At 49.4% G+C, this 25,254-nt stretch overlaps 2 protein-coding genes across 9 annotated transcripts; one reads left to right on the top strand and one right to left on the bottom strand.

Moving 5' to 3' along the window:
• Positions 1 to 10,913, bottom strand: CCDC25 (coiled-coil domain containing 25). Of its 6 annotated transcripts, none has more exons than XM_046939425.1 (9): positions 8,346 to 10,913; positions 8,125 to 8,172; positions 7,287 to 7,326; positions 6,107 to 6,158; positions 5,284 to 5,359; positions 4,626 to 4,729; positions 3,345 to 3,547; positions 2,077 to 2,122; positions 1 to 920 (listed from the first exon to the last, which is right to left on the bottom strand). In XM_046939425.1, the coding sequence occupies exons 2-9, from the start codon at positions 8,144 to 8,146 to the stop codon at positions 891 to 893; spliced, it is 573 nt and encodes a 190-aa protein (XP_046795381.1). In that variant the 5' UTR covers positions 8,147 to 8,172; positions 8,346 to 10,913; the 3' UTR covers positions 1 to 890. The 6 variants fall into 6 exon arrangements, with proteins under 6 accessions (XP_046795381.1, XP_420013.5, XP_040554019.2 ...); XM_420013.8 differs by having other exon boundaries at positions 10,813 to 10,913; XM_040698085.2 differs by having other exon boundaries at positions 8,125 to 8,395.
• A 155-nt stretch (positions 10,914 to 11,068) lies between these two features.
• ESCO2 (establishment of sister chromatid cohesion N-acetyltransferase 2) lies at positions 11,069 to 24,914 on the top strand. 3 transcript variants are annotated; one of them, XM_046939416.1, is made up of 12 exons: positions 11,069 to 11,325; positions 11,973 to 12,035; positions 14,187 to 15,120; positions 16,157 to 16,244; positions 17,289 to 17,346; positions 17,597 to 17,632; positions 19,712 to 19,832; positions 21,205 to 21,336; positions 21,826 to 21,915; positions 22,600 to 22,743; positions 22,836 to 23,017; positions 24,181 to 24,914. In XM_046939416.1, exons 2-12 carry the CDS (start codon positions 11,989 to 11,991, stop codon positions 24,317 to 24,319), a joined length of 1,971 nt encoding a protein of 656 aa, XP_046795372.1. In that variant the 5' UTR covers positions 11,069 to 11,325; positions 11,973 to 11,988; the 3' UTR covers positions 24,320 to 24,914. The 3 variants fall into 3 exon arrangements, with proteins under 3 accessions (XP_046795372.1, XP_015140696.2, XP_420012.4); XM_420012.7 differs by lacking the exon at positions 11,069 to 11,325 and adding an exon at positions 11,518 to 11,674; XM_015285210.4 differs by lacking the exon at positions 17,597 to 17,632 and having other exon boundaries at positions 11,069 to 11,674.
• The last annotated feature ends 340 nt before the right edge of the window (positions 24,915 to 25,254 follow it).

Raw genomic sequence — 25,254 nt, 5'->3', positions numbered from 1 at the left:
TTTTACCAGCCTGGTATGAATTTAATCATAACATATATACAGGTGCTGCAACAATTATCGCGATAGCTCCGTACAGGCTTATCCACAAAACTTTACAGAGAGCTCTGAGCAGGACAGGCTGCATAAAACCCTCCTTGGTCAGCTTCTCTCTGCAGAGAAGGTTTCTAAGAAACAGCCCAGAAATAAAGTGTAATTCCAAAGAATGACACCGTGAGGCTGTTCTCATCCTGTGCTGAAGGCACGTATCACAGCCCACATTGACATGCTCGTGTAGGTTGCACCATCAGCCCAGCTGGAAGCCCTGAACAGCTGCAGCTCTGTGGTTAACAAGTGGCAACCAACCACCAGACTCAGTGTCAGGTGGGTCTGCAGAGCAGCTGTGAGCTTGCCAAAGTGGGAAACCCCCCCATTTTGGGGGAATTCTCCCAGCTTTGCTGCCTTTCGCCACCACGGAGAGAAGAGCTGTGCAGTCAGCAGTGTGGCTTTGGGGCTCACCAGCGATGCCAAATGAACAGCATCTCTTTCAGAAGCACGAGGCTGCCAGGACAGCAGTGAGACAGCACAATTTCTTTCAATCTCATTCAATTAAAAGCTAAAGCAACTCCTTTCCTAGAATAAATAGCATCGTCTTTGTAGAACTGTAAGTCAATTTTGCTTCCTTTACACCTACGTCCCTGAAAAAAAGAGATGTACGTGCAGACATAGAGAGATCTTCTCCATCCAGAAGCTGTCCGTGGCTCAGGGTTGGTCGGGACACCAGGAGAATCTACCAGCTTCTGAAGGAATGGAGTCAGAGTTCACTTATTTGGTTTGATTTTTTGGCATTCTTAGCAACGGAGACGTTAAGACATCCCAAACCACCTCGGATTGAGAAAGGAGAGCGACTTTGTTTACATAAAGTCATCGGAATCATTGCCATCCTGTGGGAAGAAAGACACATCAGGAGCATTGCAAAGTGGAAAATGGTGCATTCAGCAGGATTTTACCATTGCCATTTATTCTGGCTTCTTGCCATCCCAGGAAAAACACCCAACAGCAGCTCTGGAATGGGAACAGCATCAAGAGAAGCTCTGCATTGTGAAACGCTCTCTGCTATCCCTGAAGCTGAAGCCCATCTCCTGTGATTTGGGAGGAACCAGAGATGGGGCTCTCACGAGCAGCCTCGTGGGCCAACCCATTGCATGACCCAGCACAAGGAAAGCAGCCTGGCACCAAGCAGGGCTCAGAAGCTGAGAGGAGGAGACCCCTGGTGCTACATTTCCACTGCTCCTCTCCCTTGCAAAGCATCAGGAGGCACTCACATTTCAACACTTAATTCTCAGAGGGGATGTGCGCGTTGGCCAGGAGGAAAATGAAGAGCTCATGAAAACCACAAACTCCTCAAACAGTTTACAAAAGGCACATTTTCAACTGAGGGTCACTGAGATGAGCTCTAAGATCTCCTTGCCCAGGACCTCACCAAGGGGAAGCTGCACACAAGCCAGACCTCAGGCAAAGCACAGACACACCCAGTGCACGTCAGGACCTCTGCCTGACTTCAACCCCAAGCCATCCTGTGATCCACTTCATTTCCCTCCTGTGCTCCTCCCACTTGTGGCACCTCTCTGTAAGCACATCACTTCAAGCTTCCCCTCTGCCCCATTCATCCCCGCCTGAACTGTCATCCTTGTACCTACAGTTTGTTGTTATGTGCATTTCCCCCTTCCCTTGAAGTAGCAAAACAGCATGTGAAGGTCATCTCTGCCACCATCAGGGAGACCTTTCTGCTCCTAAGCAAGGACGGTCAAGCCTGGAAAAAGCTCTCTCTGCTCCTTCACTCAGGTGGAAGGGGACTGGGAGGGCTCTGTACACATCACCAGCAGCACAGGCTGCACATGGGAGACATACAAGCATTAAGGCCTTCTCTGAAAGCCAAGGAGAGTGGCGGTGCCCTTCAATGAGAAGGGGCAAAGGAGATGTGCACTGTCATGTGGGAGTCACTAAAACCAGACCGCAATGCAGAGCTGGACCGTCGCAACCCTGCATTGAATTTCAGCTGTCTCTGAAAGGTTTCTGTGGTCATCACTCAGCTCTCACCTGATTGGAGGACATGTTCTCAGCCTTCATTAACGATGAGTAGCTCCTGAAAGGGAAATGACATCATCTTACATGATATGTTTTCAAAAAGCCACCAACACAGGAAGGCATTTTGATAAAATAGGATCAAGTGCCACTAAAACAACAATTCCTTTCTGAACTCAGGGTTAGCCCAAGGAGGCTGTGGATGCCCCATCCCTGGAGGCACTCAAGGCCAGGCTGGATGTGGCTCTGGGCAGCCTGGTCTGCTGGTTGGCAACCCTGCACATAGCAGGGGGTTGGAACCCAATGATCATTGTGGTCCTTTTCAACCCAGGCCATCCTATAATTCTATTATCTTATTGGTTATCTTACACTCCTTAGCTATTTAAAACAACTGAAGAAAGCACAGGTGCTGTGCAGGCTCATCTTCACAGCCTCTACAGCTTTGTTCAGAAGCTACCAGCTAGATAGCACCACAAGGCAGAAAATACCTCTGGGGGATGAAGGGGCAACTCTGGAGCAAGGCTCATCAGGAAGGCAGAGCCCTTCCTCATTGCTTTTCCAAACCCCTCGTTAGGATCTTTACACGTATTGAGTCCTTGAGGTTTTTTCAAATTCCAGGCTCACTATCATTCACATATAAATACAGCTTAGTACAATCAAGTATCTTGTGCTTCAAAGCAAGCCTTTGGCCAGCTGGCACATCCAGGTCCACGTGGGGCTGGCAGGAGGGAGGAATGAGCTCCCCCATGCTGCTGCAGGTTTGATAGCTGGATGACAGAAAGGTCAATATGACATTGTAAAGCACCATTCCTCTTTCTGTGTTCAAAGGAGTGTGCAATTGCTTACAGAGGAAAACTGAGGAATCACACGTTTCATTAACAACAGTGATGCAAGAGGAAGCTGAAGAACTCAGCCTGTGGCTCAGTGCTTTCCAAGACTTACACAAAGCTGAAAGCTGGAACCCAATAGATTGCTCCCATCCCACAAAGACAAGTGGCTCACCCAATTTCTCCCAAGTCAGGGACAGATTTCAAAAGACACCGTCCTTTCTTTACACAATGGTTTAACATCCAGGTTTATTTTAGGAAAAAAAGGGGAAAATGCATTTATTGTAAAGACAAAGGGAATCACTGGGCCATGCAGACATCTATGCTAGAGCAGGTCAGCTGAACACTGAGTAATGCCGGGCCAACCATTACATAGAAATTGCTGACCCATGACTCTCCCCTAGTGCTGATGAAAACCACAGAAGCTCAACATTGGCACTGCGATTTATGACTTACCTAAGTTCTTCCAGCTCTTTCTTCTTCTTCATCTCTTCCTTTTCCTTCCGCTTCATCTCCTGGATTTGAGCTTTCTTCTCATTCCTCTCCTCTCTGTCACGGGCTTCCTTCTCAGCAGCCAGGTCTGGGAAACGCTCCACTTTTGTCTTCTCTAATCGGTTCAGTATCTCATTTACCTTCTTCTCCACCGTCAGCATTTTCACCTTTGGAGTGCAAAGAACTGTGATCCTTATAAAAGGATACTTTTATTCTGGCACTTTGTCTATGGAAAGAAAACGCCCTATTTCTACTTTACACGTGGCTGAATCCCACAAAAACAGATGCAAAGGGAAATCGCAGCCACCTTGTCCTATTCAATGTGTTGTGTAACAGCAAATGAAGGCCCACAGCTAACAAGCACAAGCACTGCTGAATACATAAGCGTGTCTAATTCGATTTCTTGGCATATGCCTTAACAAAGAAGCCAAGAGATAAAAACTGGTCTCTGCTGATTCCTAAGGAGGTGGCAGCAGGTCTCCACCAACCATTTGGGGAAGGGAAAGTCACATGCTGCTAATTCTGTAGTTTTCAGTGTTTTCTGCATTTCCTGCCCTGGTATGGACCTGTTTTAGTCAAACTGGATCTCTAGAGAGCTTTCTATCCCAGCAGCCAAGCTGCATAACCACAGTTTATACTTAACATCACTTGGGGACACAGCTCAGGCCTGGGAACTGCTCAGTGCACTGGACTGATCCCACAGCAAAGCTAAGCAGCTCTGCCTTATAACAGGTTTAACGAATTCAGAGGTAGCACTGCGGTGAGACACTGCCCAAAGCAGAGACAGCAAAGTCATCACAGTAATGGGAGTCTCAGGGATGCCACTGAGTCCTCCACTGCACAGCAAGCTCATCTGAGCCCTTCCAGCCATCTGATCACATTGGTGTTCATGAGCTGATCCGAACTGACTGCTCGTACAGAAATGATTGCAGTGCAGATAACTTCGAGCCAATAGAACAGACATGTGATAGCATTTGGGTTTAGCAGAGACCAATCAGCTGCACGGCACAGCTCTTTGCAAACATCCCATACAGGCTACACTCTGCCACAGGCTAACATCGAGCATGCATTCCCAGCGGATGGCAAGGTAAGTCTAAACATGCCCCAAGGATCTCTCTCAAGCTTCAGGAATTAAATGATTCCCTTCCTTTAGGGCAAATGCTGGAGGCAACCCACCCAGCTGCTAACTGCAAATACCATAGTTTGCCACTGGGTCACTCTTGCTGGCTTGCAGCAAACACTTACATCCTTCTGCCTGTGAAACCCTATCTGCCCCACATCCATGTCCGCAGTCTTCTTCAGGTTGGTCCATGGTGTGTACACCACGTTGACGTTGTTCATCTTGCAACCTAGGGAGCAGAGGAGAAAGGAAGGAAACATTTCTATTCTCTCCCTGCTGAAAGACTTCAGTGCAAATGCAAACCCTGACAGTTATTCTTGTCACCAGCATTACTACCGAGGCAAGAAAGAAGAAAAAGGAGAAGTCCTTCCAGTGTTACAGTGAAACAAAAACCACCACAACATCAATTGCTGCAGTAACACGAGCGCTGCAAGCAGTGCTAACCAACTCCAGATGGAGGCTGTCTTTGCCAGAAGAGCGACTGCTATGGAAGGGGGCCCCAAGGTGGTGTGAGGGAAGAGCCTGCAAGGACTCTCTGGCTCAGGCAGCAGCGTGGAGGCACAAACAGGAATTTCAGAGACTTAAAACTCCTCCTTCTGAAAGCCTAACAAGCAGCCTCGGCAGCTGTAAGTGACATCTGCTTGCCATAAGACCAGCAGGCACTGACTTAACAGAGAACAGAGCAGCAGCTTTCACAGATGTTTGTTCACACACATGCTCGTGTGGAGCAGAAACACCCACCACAAACACCTTACACCCAGCCCCAATGGGAAGCAGACCCACCTTGGATGCTGTTAGCCTTCACCAGATGGGCACAGTCTATCAGAACTTCTTTAGGAATGTCATCCACTGTCTGCCCCTGTGACAGAGCATACAACATCAGCTGTGCAGGTGAGAAGGGGCTGCAGGGACTGAGGAGCACATAAAAGAGCACACCACAGCCAGGAGCAGGACACGATGCTCTGCAAACACTCCCAGCACCTTTTCTTCTTGACGTTTTACTATATCTTTCACAGCACTTTTAAGGAGAGAAACAAGTGATGTGCACTCTGGTTTTCTCTCTCAGACACATGCTTGGTGCCACGTCATAGAACCATAGAATGGCCTGGGTTGAAAAGGACCACAATGACCATCTGGTTTCAACCCCCTGCTATGTGCAGGGTCGCCAACCAGCAGACCAGGCTGCCCAGAGCCATATCCAGCCTGGCCTTGAATGCCTCCAGGGATGGGGCATCCACAGCCTCCTTGGGCAACCTGTTCAGTGCGTCACCACCCTCTGGGTGAAAAACTTCCTCCTAAGATCTAACCTAAACCTCCCCTGTCTCAGTTTAAAACCATTCCCCCTTGTCCTATCACTGGTCAGAAACCATTTGTTCTGTTGGGCCACATGAAGCTTTCCTCTCCTTCTACCATTATTTGGTGATGGAAGCTGTAATTCAGCCTCCTCACAGAGGTGGATATCTGTACCCTTCAGGACCCTGTGAACTTCAGTGTTCATGTGAGTACAGCTGGTCTCACCCACAGGGCCCACCGCAGGATAGGACTGCATAGTTCTATGCAGGTGAATACAATTTAGGGCTTGTTTAAAGACACATCACAGGTTTACCTTGTGCAACCGAAGATACACGTGTGCAGAAGAGAGCTTATCCACATGAAACCTACAGAATAAAAACAAACACACGTTTAACAGGAGGTAAGAGATGGCAGTCATCTGTTCTGAAGAAAGATTACTTCCTAACTATTGACAGAGCAGCTTCCCCACGGACAAAAGGCTATAAAAACATTCAGGATTTACGTGTGCAAACAAGATTAATTTGAGTGCTTTTATCACAACCACATATTTTTCTCTCTTATAGCCCCCCTTTAGATACTGAGAGAGCCCCAGCTCCTTCAGCCTGCCCTCATAGGTGAGATGTTCCATCCCTCAGATAACCTTTGTGGCCCTCCTCTGGACGTGCTCCAACAGATTCACCACTCTCCTGACTACACATCATGTGATGCTGCTACAGCAATGTGTTACTCAACCAAAGCAAAATCCCTTTTGCCACTTAGTTTGCTGCTGACAACATACCCTCCGCAGAGCTTGTTGGCTACCATGCTGTCAGTACAGGGGGTAAGCACAAGCAGGGGTCTGAATCAGCCAGCAGAGATGCCACCCACTGCTGTTGCCAGGAGTGGGAACTCCCCTGATCTTGTTTTTCTGTTCTGCTGAGATCTTGTGAGCCAAAACCAACCCACGCGAGATGGAGTGCTTCCTCTCACCAGCCTGACCGCAGCCCTGTGGGTGTGCTGAGAGCTGACACAGCTTTTAGTTGAGGGGAATGAAAATGTCAAAAGTCTCCTGCTTACAGACCCAAACGCCATGGCTGCTGTACAGGGCAGAACAGCAGAAATGCACAGTGTGCACAGGGGTGACATTAAACACGTGCAGAGGAAAAGGCACTTGGGAACAAGATAACATTCTATAGGCACAGCAGTCACTGCTGCTCAGGTGGCTTCTGGCTGCATTCCCCAAACCCCCAGAAACCCCACCCCAGGGTCAAGTTCTTCCAATGGACAAAGCAGGAGAGATGTAGGAAAATGAATTCAAAACAGCATCCCAGCATCTGCACCTGGAGCTGCTGCAATCCATCTCCACCTTGGGAATGCATTTAAACTGCTCAGTGGTTTGGGAGAAAGGGGACTCTGCAGTGACTGTAACAGCACAAGGGTTGGGATTTGAATTGCAGCAGCACCAAGAGAGGCAGTGTGCTTTATGAAGGTGTGCACAGAGCTCCAGGACTTACCAGATATCTTCAGGCCAACCATACTTGATTAGATCTTCATCTGCAAGAAGAAAAACGGCAATGAGCAAAGCACAGGACCTCATCACCAACAAACCACACTGCCTGCAGAGACCTGAGCAGAGCAGAAATCAATCTCTATCGATCAGCCAGAGCACGGGGATTGAGCAGAAGCAGAGAGGGTTCAGTGTTGCACCCAGCTATGCCAGGAACCAGTATGCTGAGAACACACAATGTCTGTGAGAAGTGAGACTGAGGATCCCCAACTTCCATCCCTTCTTCTCCTTCTGTCACACGCAGACAGTTTTATGTGAAAAAGTGTTTCTCCAAATATCAATCTAAAAAGGAGACCTTCAGGGAAAGACACAGCCACACACTTTGCATGGTGTGCGTTACGGCTTCACATTGCCTCCTGATGTGGAAACAGGAGATGCAGCAGGAGCAGAACCTTCACCTTGAGGGGAAGAATGGGCACAGGGAGCCCCCCTGGGCCACCAATGTTCTGTGGGGAGAGGGATAATACAGAGGGAGCAGGGAAAGGGGAGACTGACTTAAAGGAAGCCATCAGACACGATCTGAAAAGGCTACCTTGGCTCATTTTTTTTCAGCTGGTTTAGTTTTCAGTTGTTTTGAAGCCAGTTATTGTACCTAAAGTTTATCCATCCAAGCTAAAAGCAGCACAGTGGATTTCAGAGGGGTAACTAAGAATGATTTGCACGGTTTCAAGCACACCACATTAACAAATGAAGAGACATCCTTTCAAAATTACCTTGGGCACCCACAGGCCTAACCCCAGGCAAGTTGCCCCATCCATCAGCATACTTACTTTCAGCATACTTACTTTCATACTTGTCTTTTCCCATGTAAATGGTGTAAACAGTTGGAACAACTGAGGAATAGAAAGAGGAAAATAAATCAAAAGGGCTTTGGAAAACCACGCAAGGAGTGAGCCATGCATTGGCCCTGGCCACAGAAATTACACTGAAAACTGTTTCATGCATCCCACCGCCCTCCTGGGGGCTGCAGGATTGTTTTGCAGCTCCTCCAGGCCTCATCCCATACGCTTCAGAGATCTTTGGAGGCTGTCTTTCCAGCAGTTTCCACTGAAGATTATCCGGCACAGAAAAGCTGTCGGGCAAAACACCCTCAGCACCCATGCGGTTTGGATTATCCAATTACACAGATACAATCTGTCCAATTAAGCACACAGGCCCTGAGCCAGGAATGCCTTGACGCAGTGTTTACAGTCTGGTGTTAACTCTCTGTGTGGTCAAGCAAAACTAACTCACTTCCCCAAAGCAGCAGCACAATGCTCACCTCCCTGGGGGAGCTCAGAGGATTAAGATCTGCAAGACAACTGAAAGCCTGAAGCTAGCCAAACACCAGCCAGAGACTCGTTTGCCCTGTGTGCATCCCTTCAGGGCACTTTGAGCAATGATGATCTCTTCTTCGGGGCTCATTCCATAATGCAGGAAAGGCATTTCCAGTTCTGGCAAACCTGGATCAATGGCCAGCACAGCAGGGAGATGGAGGCTGCAGTAAGAGGGTGCCACAGCCAAGGACGTCCTGCTGTAGCCTGCTTAAAAAATGCTCTGCCATTGTATATGGCAGCAGGGAAATCCCAATTCCACGGTGGCAGAAACCCACATACCTGTGTCACAGTTCCAGCTTCTGCAGTTTTAACTATTCTGTTTTCTGAGCAGATGACAGAGCCAGCCATAGCAACGTGCTTCAACGAGGCACTGAAATTTGGCTTTCACCAATAAGGACCTACTTCAACGCAAAGGTCTACTGAGAGCAGACTGTCAGCTTCATGCCACTGCAGTGCTTTTCAAAGGAAACCTACTGCTATTTAAATAACATTTGGTAATGAGGCAAGAGGAGTCTGCAGAATGGGAGATCATCATAAACACAGCCACTGCACAGAAACATACAATTAAATGCTCAGATATGAAGTGATTTCATGAAAATGAAGCCCATGCAGCAAAGAGGGGGAGAATACTACCTTAACCTTAGCAGAACAATGCTTCCAGCCCATATCATTTAGAAACATAGAATCAATTGAATTGGAAGAGACCTTTAAAGGACATCCCATCCAACCCTTCTGCAATGAAATGGGACAACTACAGCTCAGTAGGGTGCTCAGAGCCCTGTCCAGCCTGACCATGGATGTCTTCTAGAATGAGGCATACACCACCTCTCTGAGCAATCCGTTTCAGTACTTCACTACCCTTACTGTAAAAAAAATAATAAAAAAAACCTACACAAGAACATTTTCTTTATATCCAGGCCATATCTCCTCTTTTCAGTTGAAATTACTTCCCCTTGTTCTATCACAACAGACCCTGACAAAGAGTCTGCCTCCCTTCTTCTTCAAGCTCCCCTTCAGATACTGACAGGTTGTCCTCAGGTCACCTCACAGCCTTCTCTTCTCCAGGCTGCACAGCCCCAGCTCTCTCAGCCTGTCCTTGTAGGAGAGCTGTTCCAGCCCTGGGATCATTTTTGTGGCCCTCCTCTGGATGCACTCCAACAGCTCCATGTCTCTCCTGTGCTGAGGACTCCACATCTGGATGCAGTACTCCAGGTGAGGCCTCAGAGCACAGAACAGAGGGGCAGGATCACCTCCCTGACCCTGCTGGCCACGCTGCTTTTGGTGCAGCCAAAGTACAGTTGTGCAGGACATTTGGCTTTCTGAGCTGCGAGGGCAATTAAACTCAGCGTACACATCAGTAATACGGCAACACGGCTTAAACAAACCACAGTGGCTTTCTCCCTGCGTCCTCCTCTATGCCTAAAACACATCAGAAATCTGCTAAACTCAATACAGGAGTACAGCAGGGTTCATTGTGCTGCACTGTGGCAGCTCTGCCACTCCCAGTGCCACCCAAAGCTTCCGTGCCCTCTGCCCACTAAACCATGTCCCCAAGTGCCACATCCCCACGGCTCTGGGACACCTCCAGGGACAGTGACCCCACCACCTCCCTGGGCAGCTGTGCCACTGCATTTCCACTCTTTTGGAGCACAATTTTTTCCTCATATCCAACCTGAATCTCTCCAGGTGGCACCTGGGGCTACAATCTCTCGTCCTACTAAAGGGATCCTCAGAGCAGATCAACGGGAGGGCCGTTTGCAGCACTGCTGAGCATTGCCTTGCCCGAAGGAAATGACGTTCCTGAGCTTCTCTAGAAGGAACTTCACCTCCAGAACTGAGGTAAGCAGTGCTATAAGAACGGTAACTTACAGGGATGCAGTAAAAATCACACAGGGGCAACACAGTGAGGTTATACGTTGGTGACAGGACCTGGGGCACACGCTTTAAGCCTTTCAGTGCTTAAAAAGAAACATTTCAGTACATAAGAATGGAAACTTAGGCCAGGCATGAGGAGGAAACGCCACACGCTGAGGCCTCCGCGGAGAACGCCGCTGTGAAGAAGGCCAAGGAGCCCCACCGCCGTGCAGGGAACGCGCCGTTCCCACAGCGACCCTCAAGGAGAAGCCTGAATCCACCCTCCCCCCGCCGCGGACTCACCGCTGGAGGTGAAGTAGAACACCATAGCAGCGGCGCGGCCCACCCCGACCCTCCCAGGCTCCGTACGGTACCGCCACCCGCTCCTGGCTACGGAGGCCGGAAGTGAGCAGTGCGCATGCGCACCAAGAGACGGGCATGCGTTGTACGTAATAAATATGCGCCGAATCTCCCGGATGTGAAGCGAAGGGGCGTTATGCGCATGCGTAGATTCTCAACACGTGATTGGGCGAGATAATTGGCGCATGCGCTGGTCGGCGCAGCGGTGCTGGCACGCCGCTTGGCGCATACGCAGACCTTCCGCGCTGCAGTGTGCGTTCCCTCATTCTGAGACGAGGCGGACTCGGGGCTCGGGCCGGAGCGTTTTGTTTTGTTTTGCTTTATATTTCCTGAGTTTGTGCACCTCTGTGGGGACCGCAGCCTCACGGAGGGCTCTCCACAGCCCGATCCTGTCAGCTCTCGCAACTTAAATCCTTGTAAATTCCTCTCGATTGAGCGCCTCAGTCGAACTCCGAGGTATGAGCTCTGGCAGGATGCTGCTTGAGCAAAGCGCTTCCCAAGTCTCTAAGTCCCAGCGTGCATTGTGAACTACAACTCCCAGCATACCCCGCGCACCGCCCCTCCCCATAGGCTGATCTTTTCTCGCGAGGTACGCTGGGAGTTGGAGTTTCCGCCAGGGGGTGGGGACAGCCATCTGATTGGCTGAAAAGCGAGTGGCGGGCAGCAGTCAGACCAATGGTGCCGCGAGGCGTGCTGAGCGGCAAGGCGATCGGCCAATGAGAAGCGGATGGGCGGCCTGGCGGGTGAACGCGCGCGGGTTGGAAGGCGCGGGATCGTTGGTGGCTGTGATCGAGGCGGCGCTGAGGTGAGGGGGAGTGGGGCCGGGGGTGTGCGGGGCCTGAGGCGTCTGCGGGGTCTGGAGGTCTGTCCCCTTCTTTCTTAGCTCCCCCCCTTTGGGTGTGGGAAGGCTCTGGTTAGGACTCGAAGCAGAAATCCTCTCTGTGTCGTTGTTTACGCTCAATTAAAACGTTATTCCGTTCCCTGCCCTGGCTGAAAACCACTTCCATTCGTCCTTATTCCCGGCCCCTCAGCTTCTCTTCTTTCGGTGAACGAAGGCTTTTAACTCAAATCGATTTCACCTGCCTCCAAATGCCTTCCTGCAGGTGCCCGGGTGGCGACATGGCAGCTGTGAGCTCGCAGAAGAGGAGCCAGAGCCCCGCTGAGACGTACGTTAACTGCTTACAACTCCTTTATTTCAATGTTGGCCTGAACGTAGAATAAATTCATAGGATCACAGCGTGGTTGGGTTGGAAGGGACCTTATAGACCACAGCCCCTGCTGCCATGGCCCAGGTGTCCCCCATCAGGCTGCCCAGGGCCCATCTGTGGCCTCAGGCATCTCCAGGGATGGGGCACCCACACCTCTGGCAGCAGTGCCAGAGCCTCACCACCATCTGAATAAAGAATTAACTCTTTATATCTAATCTGAATTAATTTAAGGCCACTCCCCTTTGTTTTATTGCCAGCAGACTGTGCAAAACGTCAGTCTGCCTCCTGCTTGTAAGCTCCCTTCAGCTACTGGAAGACCTCAGTGAGGTCTCCCCGGTACCTTCTCTTGTTCAAGCTGGACAAGCCCAACTCCATCAACCTGTCTTTATAGCAAAGGTGCTCCAGCCCTTTGATCATCTTCATGGCCCACCTCTGGACCTGCTCCAACAGCTCTGCATCCTTCCAGTGCAGGCCTGGGCACGGTATTCCAGCTGGGGTCTCACAAAGGCAGAATAGAGGGGGACAATCACCTCCCTCTCCCTGCTGGCACTCCTCTGTTGATGCAGTCCAGACCTTCCAGGCTGCAGAAGCGCACAGCTGGCTCATGTCCAGCTTTTCATCCATCAGAACCACCAAGTCCTTCTCCTCAGGACTGCTCTCAGTGAGTTCTCTGTAGATGAAAAGGACATGGAGGTACAGATGGATGGCAGCTGAACATGAGCCAGCCCTGTGCCCTCACATTTCAGAAAGCCAATTGTATCCTGGGCTGCACCAGTGGCCAGCAGGTTCAGGGAGGTGATCCTGCCCCTCTGCTCTGTGCTCTGAGGCCTCACCTGGAGTACTGCATCCAGATGTGGAGTCCTCAGCACAGGAGAGACATGGAGCTGTTAGAGTGCATCCAGAGGAGGGCCACAAAAATGATCCCAGGGCTGGAACAGCTCTCCTACGAGGACAGGCTGAGAGAGCTGGGGCTGTGCAGCCTGGGGAAGAGAAGGTCACCTGAGGACAACCTGTCAGTATCTAAAGGGGAGCTTGAAGAAGAAGGGAGGCAGACTCTTTGTCAGGGTCTGTTGTGATAGAACAAAGGGAAGTAATTTCAAACAAAAAAAGAGGTGATAAAGACTGGATATAAGGAAAATGGTTTCTTTTTTTTACAGTAAGGGTAGTGAAGTACTGAAATGGATTGCTCAGAGAGGTGGTGGCTGCCCCATCCCTGCAGACAGCCATGCTCAGGCTGTATGGGGCTGTGAGCACCTGATGGAGCTGTAGCTGTCCCTGTTCATTGCAGGGCAGTTGAACCAGATGGCCTTTAAGTGTTCCTTCCAACTCATACAATTCAATGACATATCTGGGGTTGCCCCAACCCAAGTGCAGCATCTTATATTTCAAGTTCTTGAACATTTTATCATGAAGTGGAAATAAGCATTAAGGTAGTTTTGAAATGCATTGGGTTTAGTCTACGTTTATGACTTAACAGCATTTTATATTGTGCTGGGAGCTTTCAACTGATATGTAGGGAACCTGAAACCGATCTAAGGCATAATCAGTGCAGATCAGGCTGTTCCTCTCCCTTTGTAACTTTGTCACAGCAGAGCAGGTTTTTCTCATGCTCCTTTTGTCCTTCACCTCCAAAAGTATTTGGGGGGGGAGACCAAGGGTGAAGTTTTTCTTCTGAATCGGATGGACGAATTCCTGAGATAGTGAGGTTTTTCCTCAGCAAATATCTACAGCGAGCAAATATGTTACAGCTGAATGTGTCCTTTGTGTAAGTGAATCCCCTTCGGAGTTTTAGGCTCTGAGGTCCATCGGTTCAGAGTTCAGCGCATGCCTTTCAGAACCTGGTGTGAAATGCTGTGGGATTTTTGCTTCCCCCCCCACTGACAGCAGAAAGCAAAATGGCTGTTGGTGTGTGCTCTAACGAGGGTAATTGGTTTGCTGTTTAAAAAAGGTGGGGAACAGCAAGGCAGCCTTGGGTCTGCGTTTGTTAAAGGGCTTATACTGGTGCAGGCAGCTAGGCTGAGTGGACTCAGAGCATTACTTAAGCACAAGAATAACTGAAAAGCTGTCCAATGGTATATGTGACATTTTGCTTTGTCGTCGTTTTCATAGTGCCTTTGAGACTCCTGTGAAAAGAAGGGTGCTGGGTTTTGCTGCAAGCCTCAAGAAATCAAGAGCTCGCTGGTTTTCTTCTCAGATTAAATGGTCACCTGGCTCCAGCGACGAGGAAAGTGGAGCTGTGGCTGTGAAGCCAGCACCGCTGAGGAGGTTGGATGTGTCCCCACTGCAGGCTGCCAGCATCCCCAGTGCTGCACGCAGGGAGCTTTCCTCCCAGTTATCCCCTAAGCCTGCTGCCTCGTACCAGCCCGCCGTGCCCGTGGTGTCTTTTTATAGCAAGGAAAAGCAATACCTTACTATTCTAGAGAGGAAACAGCTGAGTGAGACCGGTGCTTTTGGGGAGAGGGGCAGTTGTAAGAGTCCCCTGGTTGCCAGCAGGACTGAGAAGGTTAATGTGAATGTCAGCAGGAACATGAGTTCCAAGCCAGCCAGACCTGTGGCCGCTTCCAAGCATGGCAAAACTGCCCCCAAAGCCCTTAAGAAGGTGAAAGCAGATGTACCCCCTAAAAAACCTAGCGTGGGGAAAGAGAACACTCATTGTCTAATTAAGAAGAAGATGGATTCACCCTTCAGAGTCCTCAGCATGACAGTGAAACCGGCTCTGAGGCTTCAGTCAGGAGCAGCGTTCTTTTCTGCCAGCAAGAGGTCCCACTCTAAGAAACCACCCTTAGACCTTAAGCCCCTCCAGAGTCCCCCCAGGTCTCATTCAGCTGATGCCAACAAAAACCTCGAGGCAGGTGGTGCACTGAGAAGTACTTCTGTGCCTCAGAAGAGAGAAAACAACAACGGGGGGAACTTTCCAAGTCACGTAAATCAAGAGAGAAATACTGCACAGGGAGGAAAGACATCTCTGCAGCCAACTTCAGGCAGCGCTGTTGTTGCCTCTCATCCTCCTGAGGCTGCAGAGTGCAGCCATGCAGGGAGCACGGTGAGTAGAGGTGTTGTGTTCAGGTGACATGCACTGAGTTTGCTGGGTCTCACACACGCTCCGGTGACTCAGCCCAGGTGTTTGTTTAGATTTGACTTAAGAGAACCTCTGCAGATTTGTTTGCGTGTTATGAAGGCACAGAAGAGTGGTAAAACCCCAGTTTGTTGTCATCCCTGTGCTCTGTGGTGGAATACTCCATTTAGGATGGCTGAGAGGGAAGCTGCCTGTGCAGTGCTGACAGCAATCTGTGTTATCGTAGAACCATAGAATGGTCTGGATCGAAAAGGACCATAATGATCATGCAGTTCCAACCCTCTGCTGTCTGCAGGGTCACCAACCAGCAGACCAGGCTGCCCAGAGCCACATCCAGCCTGGCCTTGAATGCCTCCATGGATGGGGCATCCACAGCCTCCTTGGGCAACCTGTTCAGTGCGTCACCACCCTCTGGGTGAAAAACCTCCTCCTGTTTGCTAAAACACAAATGTTAGCTTGCACAATCCAATCTTCCACACACAGTAAATATATATATATAACTTTTTAAAGCATTTCGTTCTGCCATGGTTGCATTTTTTGCATTGCTGAGCTGTTTCTCAGGGGTTAATCAGAAGTATGTAGCATTGGAAAAAGAAACTTGGTGACTTTGTTACTGCGAGATGAGTACAGACAGAGTTTGGGCCTTGATTTGGTTTCACATGGTGCAGTCTGGTGACCCTGAGGAGATGGGAAATAACACAGCCATGTTATGACAAGGGCAAGGAGGCAGCAGTTGATTTGGCAGGCTTTGATTTTAATAGAATGCTTGCAAGAGGCTTCCAAAAGCTGTTAAGAGACATAGATATAAGCAAAGAGTGAAGCTGAGTCCTGGGCACGCTAAGCTGACAGTACAAACAAGAAAATAAATGCAGTCATGAGTGAATCAACTGCATATAACATCAGTTTATGCTCTTCAGGGGGGGAGCCTGGACTGTGTGTGGTTCTGTAACTGCTATCTGAGAGCTGGGGAGTTTTTGCCCTAAAAAATGGCCTTAATTTACAGGATGGTGGTGAGATAAGTCCTTCCACAACCTGCGAGTCAGATGATTGCATCCCTTCCAGCCAATCTCCACTCAAAGGGAGTAAGAAGGGTAAGTTGAATCCTATGTATCTCAGTCTTCTCGTGCAGTCAGTGTGCACAGTATGCAGGAAATGCGTTTGGGAGATGCTTCTGGTTTGAAGGAGATGGTAATTGAGGTATCCTATAGGTAGCTGCTGCCCAGAGAGTTGATACCTCTCACTTCTTTTGCCCCTGCTTGTTGTTAAGTGGAGCAGTTTCCCTTCTATCCTTACTTCAGACCGTTTTTTCCAGCCCTTTTCAATGCAGGAATGCTTTTTAATTTCAACTGTTACATGTGCCTATCTGCTAGCTAAATATCCACAAGGCTACTCTATGCATGAGGTTTATGCCTGATGGTGACCTAGGAAACTCCCCTCTGCACTTCTTTTGGCGGTGAATTACTGCCAGTAGTGGTTTGAATGTGATTTAACTGAGTGTTTTCTTTCCAAAGTGTGGAAGTTGGAGCGTCCTTTATGTCTTAATGAAGCTAATGATCTGCTCACAACTGGTTCTTTCCTAGTTTGTCACCTGGATTTCACATTTCCTCATTGAGTAGCGGGCACTGTTGAGTCTTCCTCTTGCTCTTATTGAATGCTTTCTTGGCCCTCTAAGATCTCACACTTCCAACAAGTTTGGGGCTTTGTATCATTTATTGGAGCCTTCCTTACTGCTTCCTGATAATAACAAGAGCCATTTGATTGCGTCCTGTTCCTTGAAACAACATGTTTGTCTTCTCAGTGTGCTTTTTGGAGGCTGGCAGTGCCATTTTTCTGCCTATGCACTTCCCTGTGTTTCTATAATTGCTGAGAAGTCCCCATCCTTTAGCAAATGCAGTCGAAAGTTATGAAAGCAGAAAACAGTTGAGCACCTGAATTATTTATGCTTGAGGGAGAATGCTCCTATGTAATAATTCACTTAGCCTTACCATGATCTGTGCTGTGCTATCCTAAAACTTGCAGACTGTGTGCTGTAAGCTGGTGGTAAGGCATCCCAAACTTCTTCTGTTTCCGTGTATCAACGTGTTCTGTGGCTAAAAATGGCTCTAAGCCACTATAATGTCACTTATCTTTTCCAGCATCTTCGAATGCCCTTGTCTACCCCATATTCACTGGGCCCCCTACCAGCAAGAAGAGGTACGTTCACCTTTGCTGTCTATCAGGAGTGTCGTATTGACAGAATAATTGTTCAAATGTGCATAGAGTCATTCTAAAAGCCCAAGGTCAGCCTTCTATCTTGGTGCAGAGCAACGAGAGAAATAACCCTTGTTGGCTTTAGGAAAGCAGCTGCTTCAGAAGTGAACCCATCGTTAGCTGCTTCGCTCAGGTGCTTGAGGTTGATAAGCTGTCATGTAGCAGCACTCCAACTTCTGCCCTTTTGATCCAGGTGCAAAAGACAAGACAGAAGTTCTAACAGAAACGGGTGAGAGTTACACAGAAGCGTCTGCTTCTCTTCTCCTTTCCCACCTGAGTGGGTCTTTCAGAGTGGCACTTGGCCGTGTTTCACGTTTAGTGGGATGGAAATAGAGCACGAGCATGTGAAGTTTGCTTTTGGATTCTGTAGAATGCATGAGCTCTTTGCTAAATGCCTTCCAGCCGCCGTGCTTCTCGCTTTACTGCTAAGGTGTGATTGTACTAACTGATGTTTGTGCTTCTCATTAGCTTATTTCCTTAATTAATTTCCGCCCTACTCTGAGACTTCCAATGGAAAAAGGTTTGTTTCCCCATTGCTGGTCCCCCTCCCACACTGAATCCACTCCTCGATACGTTTTGTTAACAATCAAAACATTCTGATCCTAGCTTACGGTGGACATTAACACACACACACAACCCCCCAGCACTTGAAATCATTTCACATTGAGCCAAAACAAACCTTCCAAAGCTTGTTGAGCTACGGTAGTCCTTTGCCACAGAGGAGTGTTGAAAGCGAGATCTGATTGCAATATTTGCTTTGCTTCCTCATGTGGCTTTTCACATACCTTCCGTGGTGCAAGTGGAACCCTGGAATATGTGCAAAGCCTGGTGTTTGTGATTAACTGCACATCAGCCTTGGATCTGCTCTTGTCTCTTGGGAAGCTGATGAACGCAAGCTTTTCCTATGTGAAGTTTCTGCTTTGGAAGTTCTCCTTAGTACCCGAATCTATAAAATGGTTTGGTGTATCTCTGAGTTCCATGCTAAGGTTCACTGCATGACACTAAGAGGTTTCCCACTTTGAGATTGCTTAAGCAATGCCACGCTATGGAAGTCTGAAGGAAAACTGTGCAGTTAATAACAAGTTGCAGTGGGTCTCAGCTTAAGCTTCTCCATCTGGATCAAAACCCATCGGTAATTGGAGATCAATCTTTCTTTCTCCTTGAGAGGGAGGCGTTGCTGATGCTGTGTGTGATTCGTAGTCAGCTTTCCTCACAGCACAGGAATACCTGAAGCTGTGTAAGATAATCTCAGGTGACGATGGCTCTCCTGCTGAGATGGCAGAATAGGACCCTCGTCCTTGCTTTGTGTCACAGTGTGCCCAAATCCAGCTTGGCTCAGGTGTCCTGAGCTGCACACACACTGAGCCCTCACACCAGGGCTCGCCGAGTTGTGCATTGAGATGTGAGTTCCCTCTGCCAGCTGCACTTAGAATCACGGGTGTTCAGGGCTGCATCCCTTCTGCTCATCTCCCTGAGCCCTGCTGGGGATGTTACGAAGCCACCAAGCTCCCCAGGGCAGCCTGGTGCTCTCCACTCCCATCTTTGGTGTAGAGTCTCTGAGTCCTATGTGTGATTGAGCACTGTCCTGCTGCTGGAATGCTGAGTTCACCATCCGAGGGCTTTGGGGCAGTGCTCAGCTGCTGCAGCCCTGTGCCAGCACTGTGGGTTTGGTGTGCTTCGCCCCAGAGAAGGAGGTACAGCTTTGGAGACTTGGAGCGTGGCAATGAACTCTACCTTCACAGCTGCAGTAAGGAGGGCTTCTCTTCAAGCATGTTTTTAAAAGCCATAAGTTAATATATTAACTTAATAGAAGTATATCAAAGGGACTCTTCAGGGGATGTTTTGTTCCTTTGGATCCCAGGCTTCTGGGTGAGGTTTCCAACACTGAGCAGCTTGCTGTTGGAAGCACTGAGTCTGTGTGGGACTGCCCAGCTCCAAGTAAGCCGTGGTTTGAGGCTGAATCATTGGGCTTGGGCATGTATTCCTTCACCTCCAGTTCCCATGCTTCATGGACCTGGCCCTGTCTCCTCTGTTGTATCCCTTTGGCTGTTCAAGGGACTGCTGAGTTCCAGCTAGTGGCAGTGTCCCACCATCCTGGAGATAGGATGGCTGTGGAAGTGAGAGGGTGCTTAATCATGAGCTTGTTAGCTGTGCAGTTCCAGTTCTGCCTCGAGCCCAAAAAGCAGCTGGCATCACGGCTGTCAACAGCCTTTGCTGTATCTCAGTTTTGGGGTGTTCTGTTATAAAAGTCCCAATCCTGCTGTGGGTGTCCGATGTGTGAAGCTAACCTTTCTGAAATGATTTTCAGGGCACTGGATGAACTGAGTTCTCCATTTGGATCCAGTCCACCTGCAAAAATGCCTCACGGTGTGCAGAAAAGCAAGAGAGCAAGAGAACTCTCCAAGCAGTCCAACGATCAGATGATCATTGTAAGGATGCTGGGTCCTTGGGGTGGCTTGTGACACTGTGACAAGGAAATAAGACATGTCTTGAGGCTAAGCAATAAGCAGATTTCCTTACGTGTAAGCCTCGAAACAAACCACATGACTACTATACAGACATTGTGACTACTATAACAGCAAATGGCAGCCAAGGCAGCATGGAAATGTATAAGCAAGGGCTGTGAACACACAGAGCTGTGAAGCACATCTGCCTTCCCGCTGCTGCTGCCCTTTGGGGTGGAGCACTGATCTGAGTGCTGGATGGCTATGCAGAAGAGATAAACCCAGATGAGAGCAGCACTGTGAGGACATCTGCAGCGTTTACCCTGCACTCGTTGGCCTGGGTGGCTGGCTCATGGGCCGCAAGCTCCAGCCCAGCCAGTGTACACCTCTGCTTGGGGCCATGATGGAGAGGGGGTGAACAGCAGGTGCTGAGGGACAAGGGGATGCCCGCACTGAGACACAGGGAAGGGCAAGCAGCCTGTGCAGGGAGATAGAACAAGTTCTAAACAGCTGGGCCTTCATTTCATGTCCCCACTTAGACATCAGCCTGCTGTTCATAGAGTTATAGAATGGCCTGGGTTGAAAAGGACCTCAAGGACTGATTAACTAGTTGAATGATCATTATGGTCCTTTTCAACCTTGACCATTCTATGATCTGGTTTCAACCCCCTGCTCTGTGCAGGGTCACCAACCAGCAGACCAGGCTGCCCAGAGCCACATCCAGCCTGGCCTTGAATGCCTCCAGGGATGGGGCATCCACAGCCTCCTTGGGCAACCTGTTCAGTGCGTCACCACCCTCTGGGTGAAAAACTTCCTCCTAATATCCAACCTAAACCTCCCCTGTCTCAGTTTCAAACCATTCCCCCTTGTCCTATCACTATCCACCCTTGTAAATAGCTGTTCCCTCTCCTGTGTATATGCTCTCTTCAAGTATTGGAAGCTGCTGCATAGTTGACATTCAGTTCCTTCTCCCTGCGTTCTGACAGAGCTATGAAAAAAGTTTTTGCTTTAATTTTTTATTTTAGGTGACTGGCAAAAAAGAGGGCTGTATGGTTTTCCTTTGGTTTTGTGGTGTTCTTGTACATTGTTTGCTCAGCATGTTGCTGACCCATCTGTTTCAAGGCTTGTTCCAAATGTTGCATTCTTTGTATAACAACTTTATGCTACATAGTCTTGAATATTTGACAAATAAGCGAAAGCTTGTGCTCCTCCTCATAAATCCAAGTGAAACCACAGTATTTTAATCTTTGATTACTGTTGCTATAACCAATTCTTAACCTCATTCCTTTAAACTAAACGTGGTTTTGACCTTCAGAGCACGTGTCATTCATGCTTAACCAGCTCTGTTTCTCACTAGGATGCCGGACAGAAGCATTTTGGTACCATCGCCTGCAAGTCATGTGGCATGATCTACACAGCTGCCAGCCCTGAGGACGAAGCCCAGCACATCCAGTACCACGAGAGGTTCCTCGAGTGCCTCAGATATGTGGTAAGGCCACGGCTGCATCCACATCTCTGAAGGACACTGGAGAATGCTAGAATGTTGGAATGGAGCTTAAAGATCGTTTAGTTCCAACCCCTGCTGTGGGCTGGTTGCCCCCAACCAGCTCAGGCTGCCCACAGCCCACCCGTGGCCTTTTGCACCTCCAGGGATGGGGCACCCACAGCTCTTTGGGCAGCTGTGCCTGGGCCTCACTGCCCTCTGAGAATAGAGGAAGCAGCACATATCATCCAGGTATTAAGTTGAGACAGCTGCAGGCGAATGTTTTGTCAGCCAGATGGGAGGTTAAAGTGTAAGTAGTGTGCAGTGCCAGCGACTGTGTTCATCAGTTTGATGAATGTGATTTGACTTTACTCCTGAAAGCTGAGGTGGTTCAAATTACAGCTTCGTTTGCCAGAGTCTTCACTGAATCACTTCCTCTCTTGCTAAACCACTGACTTGTTTTCTCTCCCCCCCCCCCCCTCTCCTCTGTGGCAGTGTTGGAAGAAAGAACGGGTTGTGGCAGAGTTCTGGGATGGGAAAATCGTATTGATTCTTCCAGATGACCCAAAATACGCGGTCAAGAAGGTACATGTTTGTTTATGTTGGGGGTTGTGTTGTAGATTAGTTTTTTCATGGCTCAGATCCCTGAATGCCTCAGTTCACACAGTCATACATCGCTTGGAATGCAGAAGGCCTACAGGAGAGCAGAGCGGGGTCACAGAATCACATAATGGCTGCTTTGGAAGGGACCTTACAGCCCCCCAGCCCCGCATCCTTCCATGGGCCGGGTGCCCCCATCAGCTTAGGCTGTACAGGGCCCATCTGTGGCCTCAGGCACCTCCAGGGATGGGGCACCCACGACTTCCATAGGTTGTGGCAGCGTGCATTTCAGCAGTGCAGGTTGCTGTGGTCGCTCATCCTGACCTGCTCCCCACACTAAAGGTCTTGTTCTTGAATGATCAATACAACGTGATGAAGGATTCAGGTGAGAGGTGGGTGTGCTCTGAGGGAGGTACAGAGATGAGAATGCTAGCAAGAGCCATAGAATCATAGAATGGCCTGGGTTGAAAAGGACCACAATGATCATCTGGTTTCAACCCCCTGCTATGTGCAGGGTCGCCAACCAGCAGACCAGGCTGCCCAGAGCCACATCCAGCCTGGCCTTGAGTGCCTCCAGGGATGGGGCATCCACAGCCTCCTTTCATTCCTGTCAGGTTCATGCTGAGCTGAAGAATGCTGGTACCTAATGCACCCCTCATTTTGTTTCAGGCAGAAGATGTGCGGGAGATAGTAGATAATGAACTGGGCTTCAAGCAAGTTGCCTTGAGTTGCCCAGCCAAGACTAAAACCTACTTGTTTGTGTCCAACGAGAAGATGATTGTTGGGTGCCTGGTGGCTGAATCTATCAAACAGGTGTGTGTTAATTGTGTGACGAGAGGGGGAAAGTACTTGGTGGCTCTGTGTCCATGGGTTGAACGGCTCAATGCCTCTCCTTGTCCCCACAGGCCTTCCGGGTGCTGTCTGAGCCCAGCACAGTGCACAGCCCCGAGCAGGATGCCCTGCAGCAGCACAGGGCATGGCGCTGCTCCACAGAGCCGGAGCCTGCAGTGTGTGGTGTCAGCAGGATCTGGGTGTTCGGCCCCGCGCGCAGGAGGGGCATCGCACGGCGCTTGGTGGATGTGGTCAGGTATGGAGCTGGGAGAGGGAGGAAGGGATTGTAGCAATGGGTGGTCATGAGCGTCTTTGTCCTGTGGTTGGTTTGGCTCTGAGGAGGCTGAGAAGCCTCATTGGCAGCCTTCAGTGCAAAGGCATGGCATGGAGCTGCAGCAGGGGAGGGTCATTTGGGGGTTAGGGAAAGGTTCTGCAGCAGCCAGCAGTGGGCACAGCTCCAGTGTTGGAGCTCAGGTGTGCTGAGACGCCACTCTCAGCCATAGGGTTTGGGTGTGGAGCCAGGGCTTGGACTCTGATCCTGGGGAGTCCCTTCCAACTCCAGGTATTCATTGGGTCTGTATGTATATCCACGTGGATGGACACATCTGCAATCCCATCTTCATGGTGGAGGGCTACCGAGTACTTAAACGATGCGTATCTGAAATCTCAAAGGTGAGCCAAGCTGTGATGGCTGGGTATAACAGGAACACACAGCTACAAGGCCTGGAATTTCCAAGGGAAACTCTGCTTGTTAGGAAAGAGTATTTTTTTACGTTATTGGACTGGACAAGTTGGGCCCAAACACCACGTGTTTTCCAGGCAGGAAACTCTGAACTCTTCAAGTGTGTTTGGCTCAGGCAAAACATGAAAGAGGACTTGAGGGGGGGAAAAAAAAGTGAAGTAAAAGAAAAAAATAACAACCAAGCATCCCCTCAGTCTGTTCTTAGGGACTGCCTCCAGGCTGAGCCTGGTCCATGAGCCTGTAGTAATGTGTAGCCATTAATATGTATTATATGCTCACAGTATTATGTAATATATACGTGCACAGGAAGTATATGCATGCATCTGCCTGTATTTATACACGTATATAAATGTATAAACCTACTCCATTATGGTTTGAGTTCAGTGCTCAGTTCCCACTCCCTCTGTGGGCGATGTCCCCTGAGCCAGGGGGACCTCAGTGGCCCGTATTATTATATTCTCCTTATTACCAGTCTTAAATTGCTTTCTGATTCCTAATTAAACCATGCTCTGGGAGGGCAAAGTGGAATCAGAACTGTCCTTCGTTTGAAAGCAGAGCTTCATAAGGGGGCGTCCCACCCCCTTTTGGTTCTGTAACCCTCCCTGCAGGGAGGGGTTGGGATGGGGTGATGCTCCCCTGGGTCACGGTGTGGCTCTGACAGCTCTCTTCTCTCCCAGGAGCACATTCATGTACGGCAGCTACCTGAGCACCGAGGAAATCGCCTTCTCTGACCCCACGCCAGATGGCAAACAGTTTGCAACCGAGTACTGCCAAACACCCACCTTCCTCGTCTACAACTTTGTTTATGGCAACTGACTGGACTCGATTACCACGAGTTGTGAGTAGTTCAAATCACTTACAGTGGCTTTGTTGCCTTGAAAGTAACGCTTTAATGTTAGGGCCTGGTGAACTCTGGCTTCCTGCTGAGCCCTCGTTGTTCCTGCCCTTCTGTACAGTGGTGGTGGATGCTGTGAACGCAAGGAAGCTTGCTTGGATTGCAGATAATTTTCTTTCTAAATCGAAGTTCTATTGCAAATAACTTAATTTCTTTAAGAGTTTGAATTAATATAAAGCTGATTGTTTCTCCCCCCCCCCCCCCCCCAGCGTGGGGGTGTTTGAGCTCTCCATGCGTGTGCTGGGGAAGGCCAGGCAGCAGCCTGGGGGTTGGGTGGAGGGCGTTTGATGTGCACTGTTCTGAGAAAGCTGCTTGGAACCCTCTGCTGGATATGCAGGAGCTGAATATAAATGCATTGGTGGGAAGCTGCCCCTAAGCCTGTGCACACGGGAGCGTGACATGTGTTGCAGTGAGAACAGGGGGCAGGATTTCCCTCTGCCTCCAGTGCACAAGGTCTAGAACCTTCGCAGTGTTGTGCTGCAGAGATTGCTTGTTCAATAAACTGTTCGAAACGCTGCTGCTTGAGCTCATTTCCGTGCACAGAGGGGTATGGAAACACTTCCAAAGCTCTCCTAGTGATAGTTTGGAAGAGGAGGTAGCAATAGCTTCAAACTGCTAAGGGCTGTACATGGGAGCAAGACCAGCTGTGGTACAGCTGCCATCTCCAGCTAGATGCAGGTATTTCCTAACCATCCTATATTCTTTGTTTTCTTACCTGCCTCTCCCAACATTCTTTCACCTGGAGAGGATTCTGTGCAACAACCTGTCATGTCAGGAAACCCCTTCTGTAAGCCTGCAGCCTCTTTGTGGCCCTACTATTAGCTTGAGGGGTGTTTCCCACCACCACCCCAAGGAC

Source organism: Gallus gallus, chromosome 3 (assembly GCF_016699485.2).
Source record: "Gallus gallus isolate bGalGal1 chromosome 3, bGalGal1.mat.broiler.GRCg7b, whole genome shotgun sequence".
Classification (NCBI taxonomy): Eukaryota; Metazoa; Chordata; class Aves; order Galliformes; family Phasianidae; genus Gallus; species Gallus gallus.
Note: the sequence above shows the minus strand (reverse complement) of the source record. Positions and strands in the feature narration are given on the sequence as shown.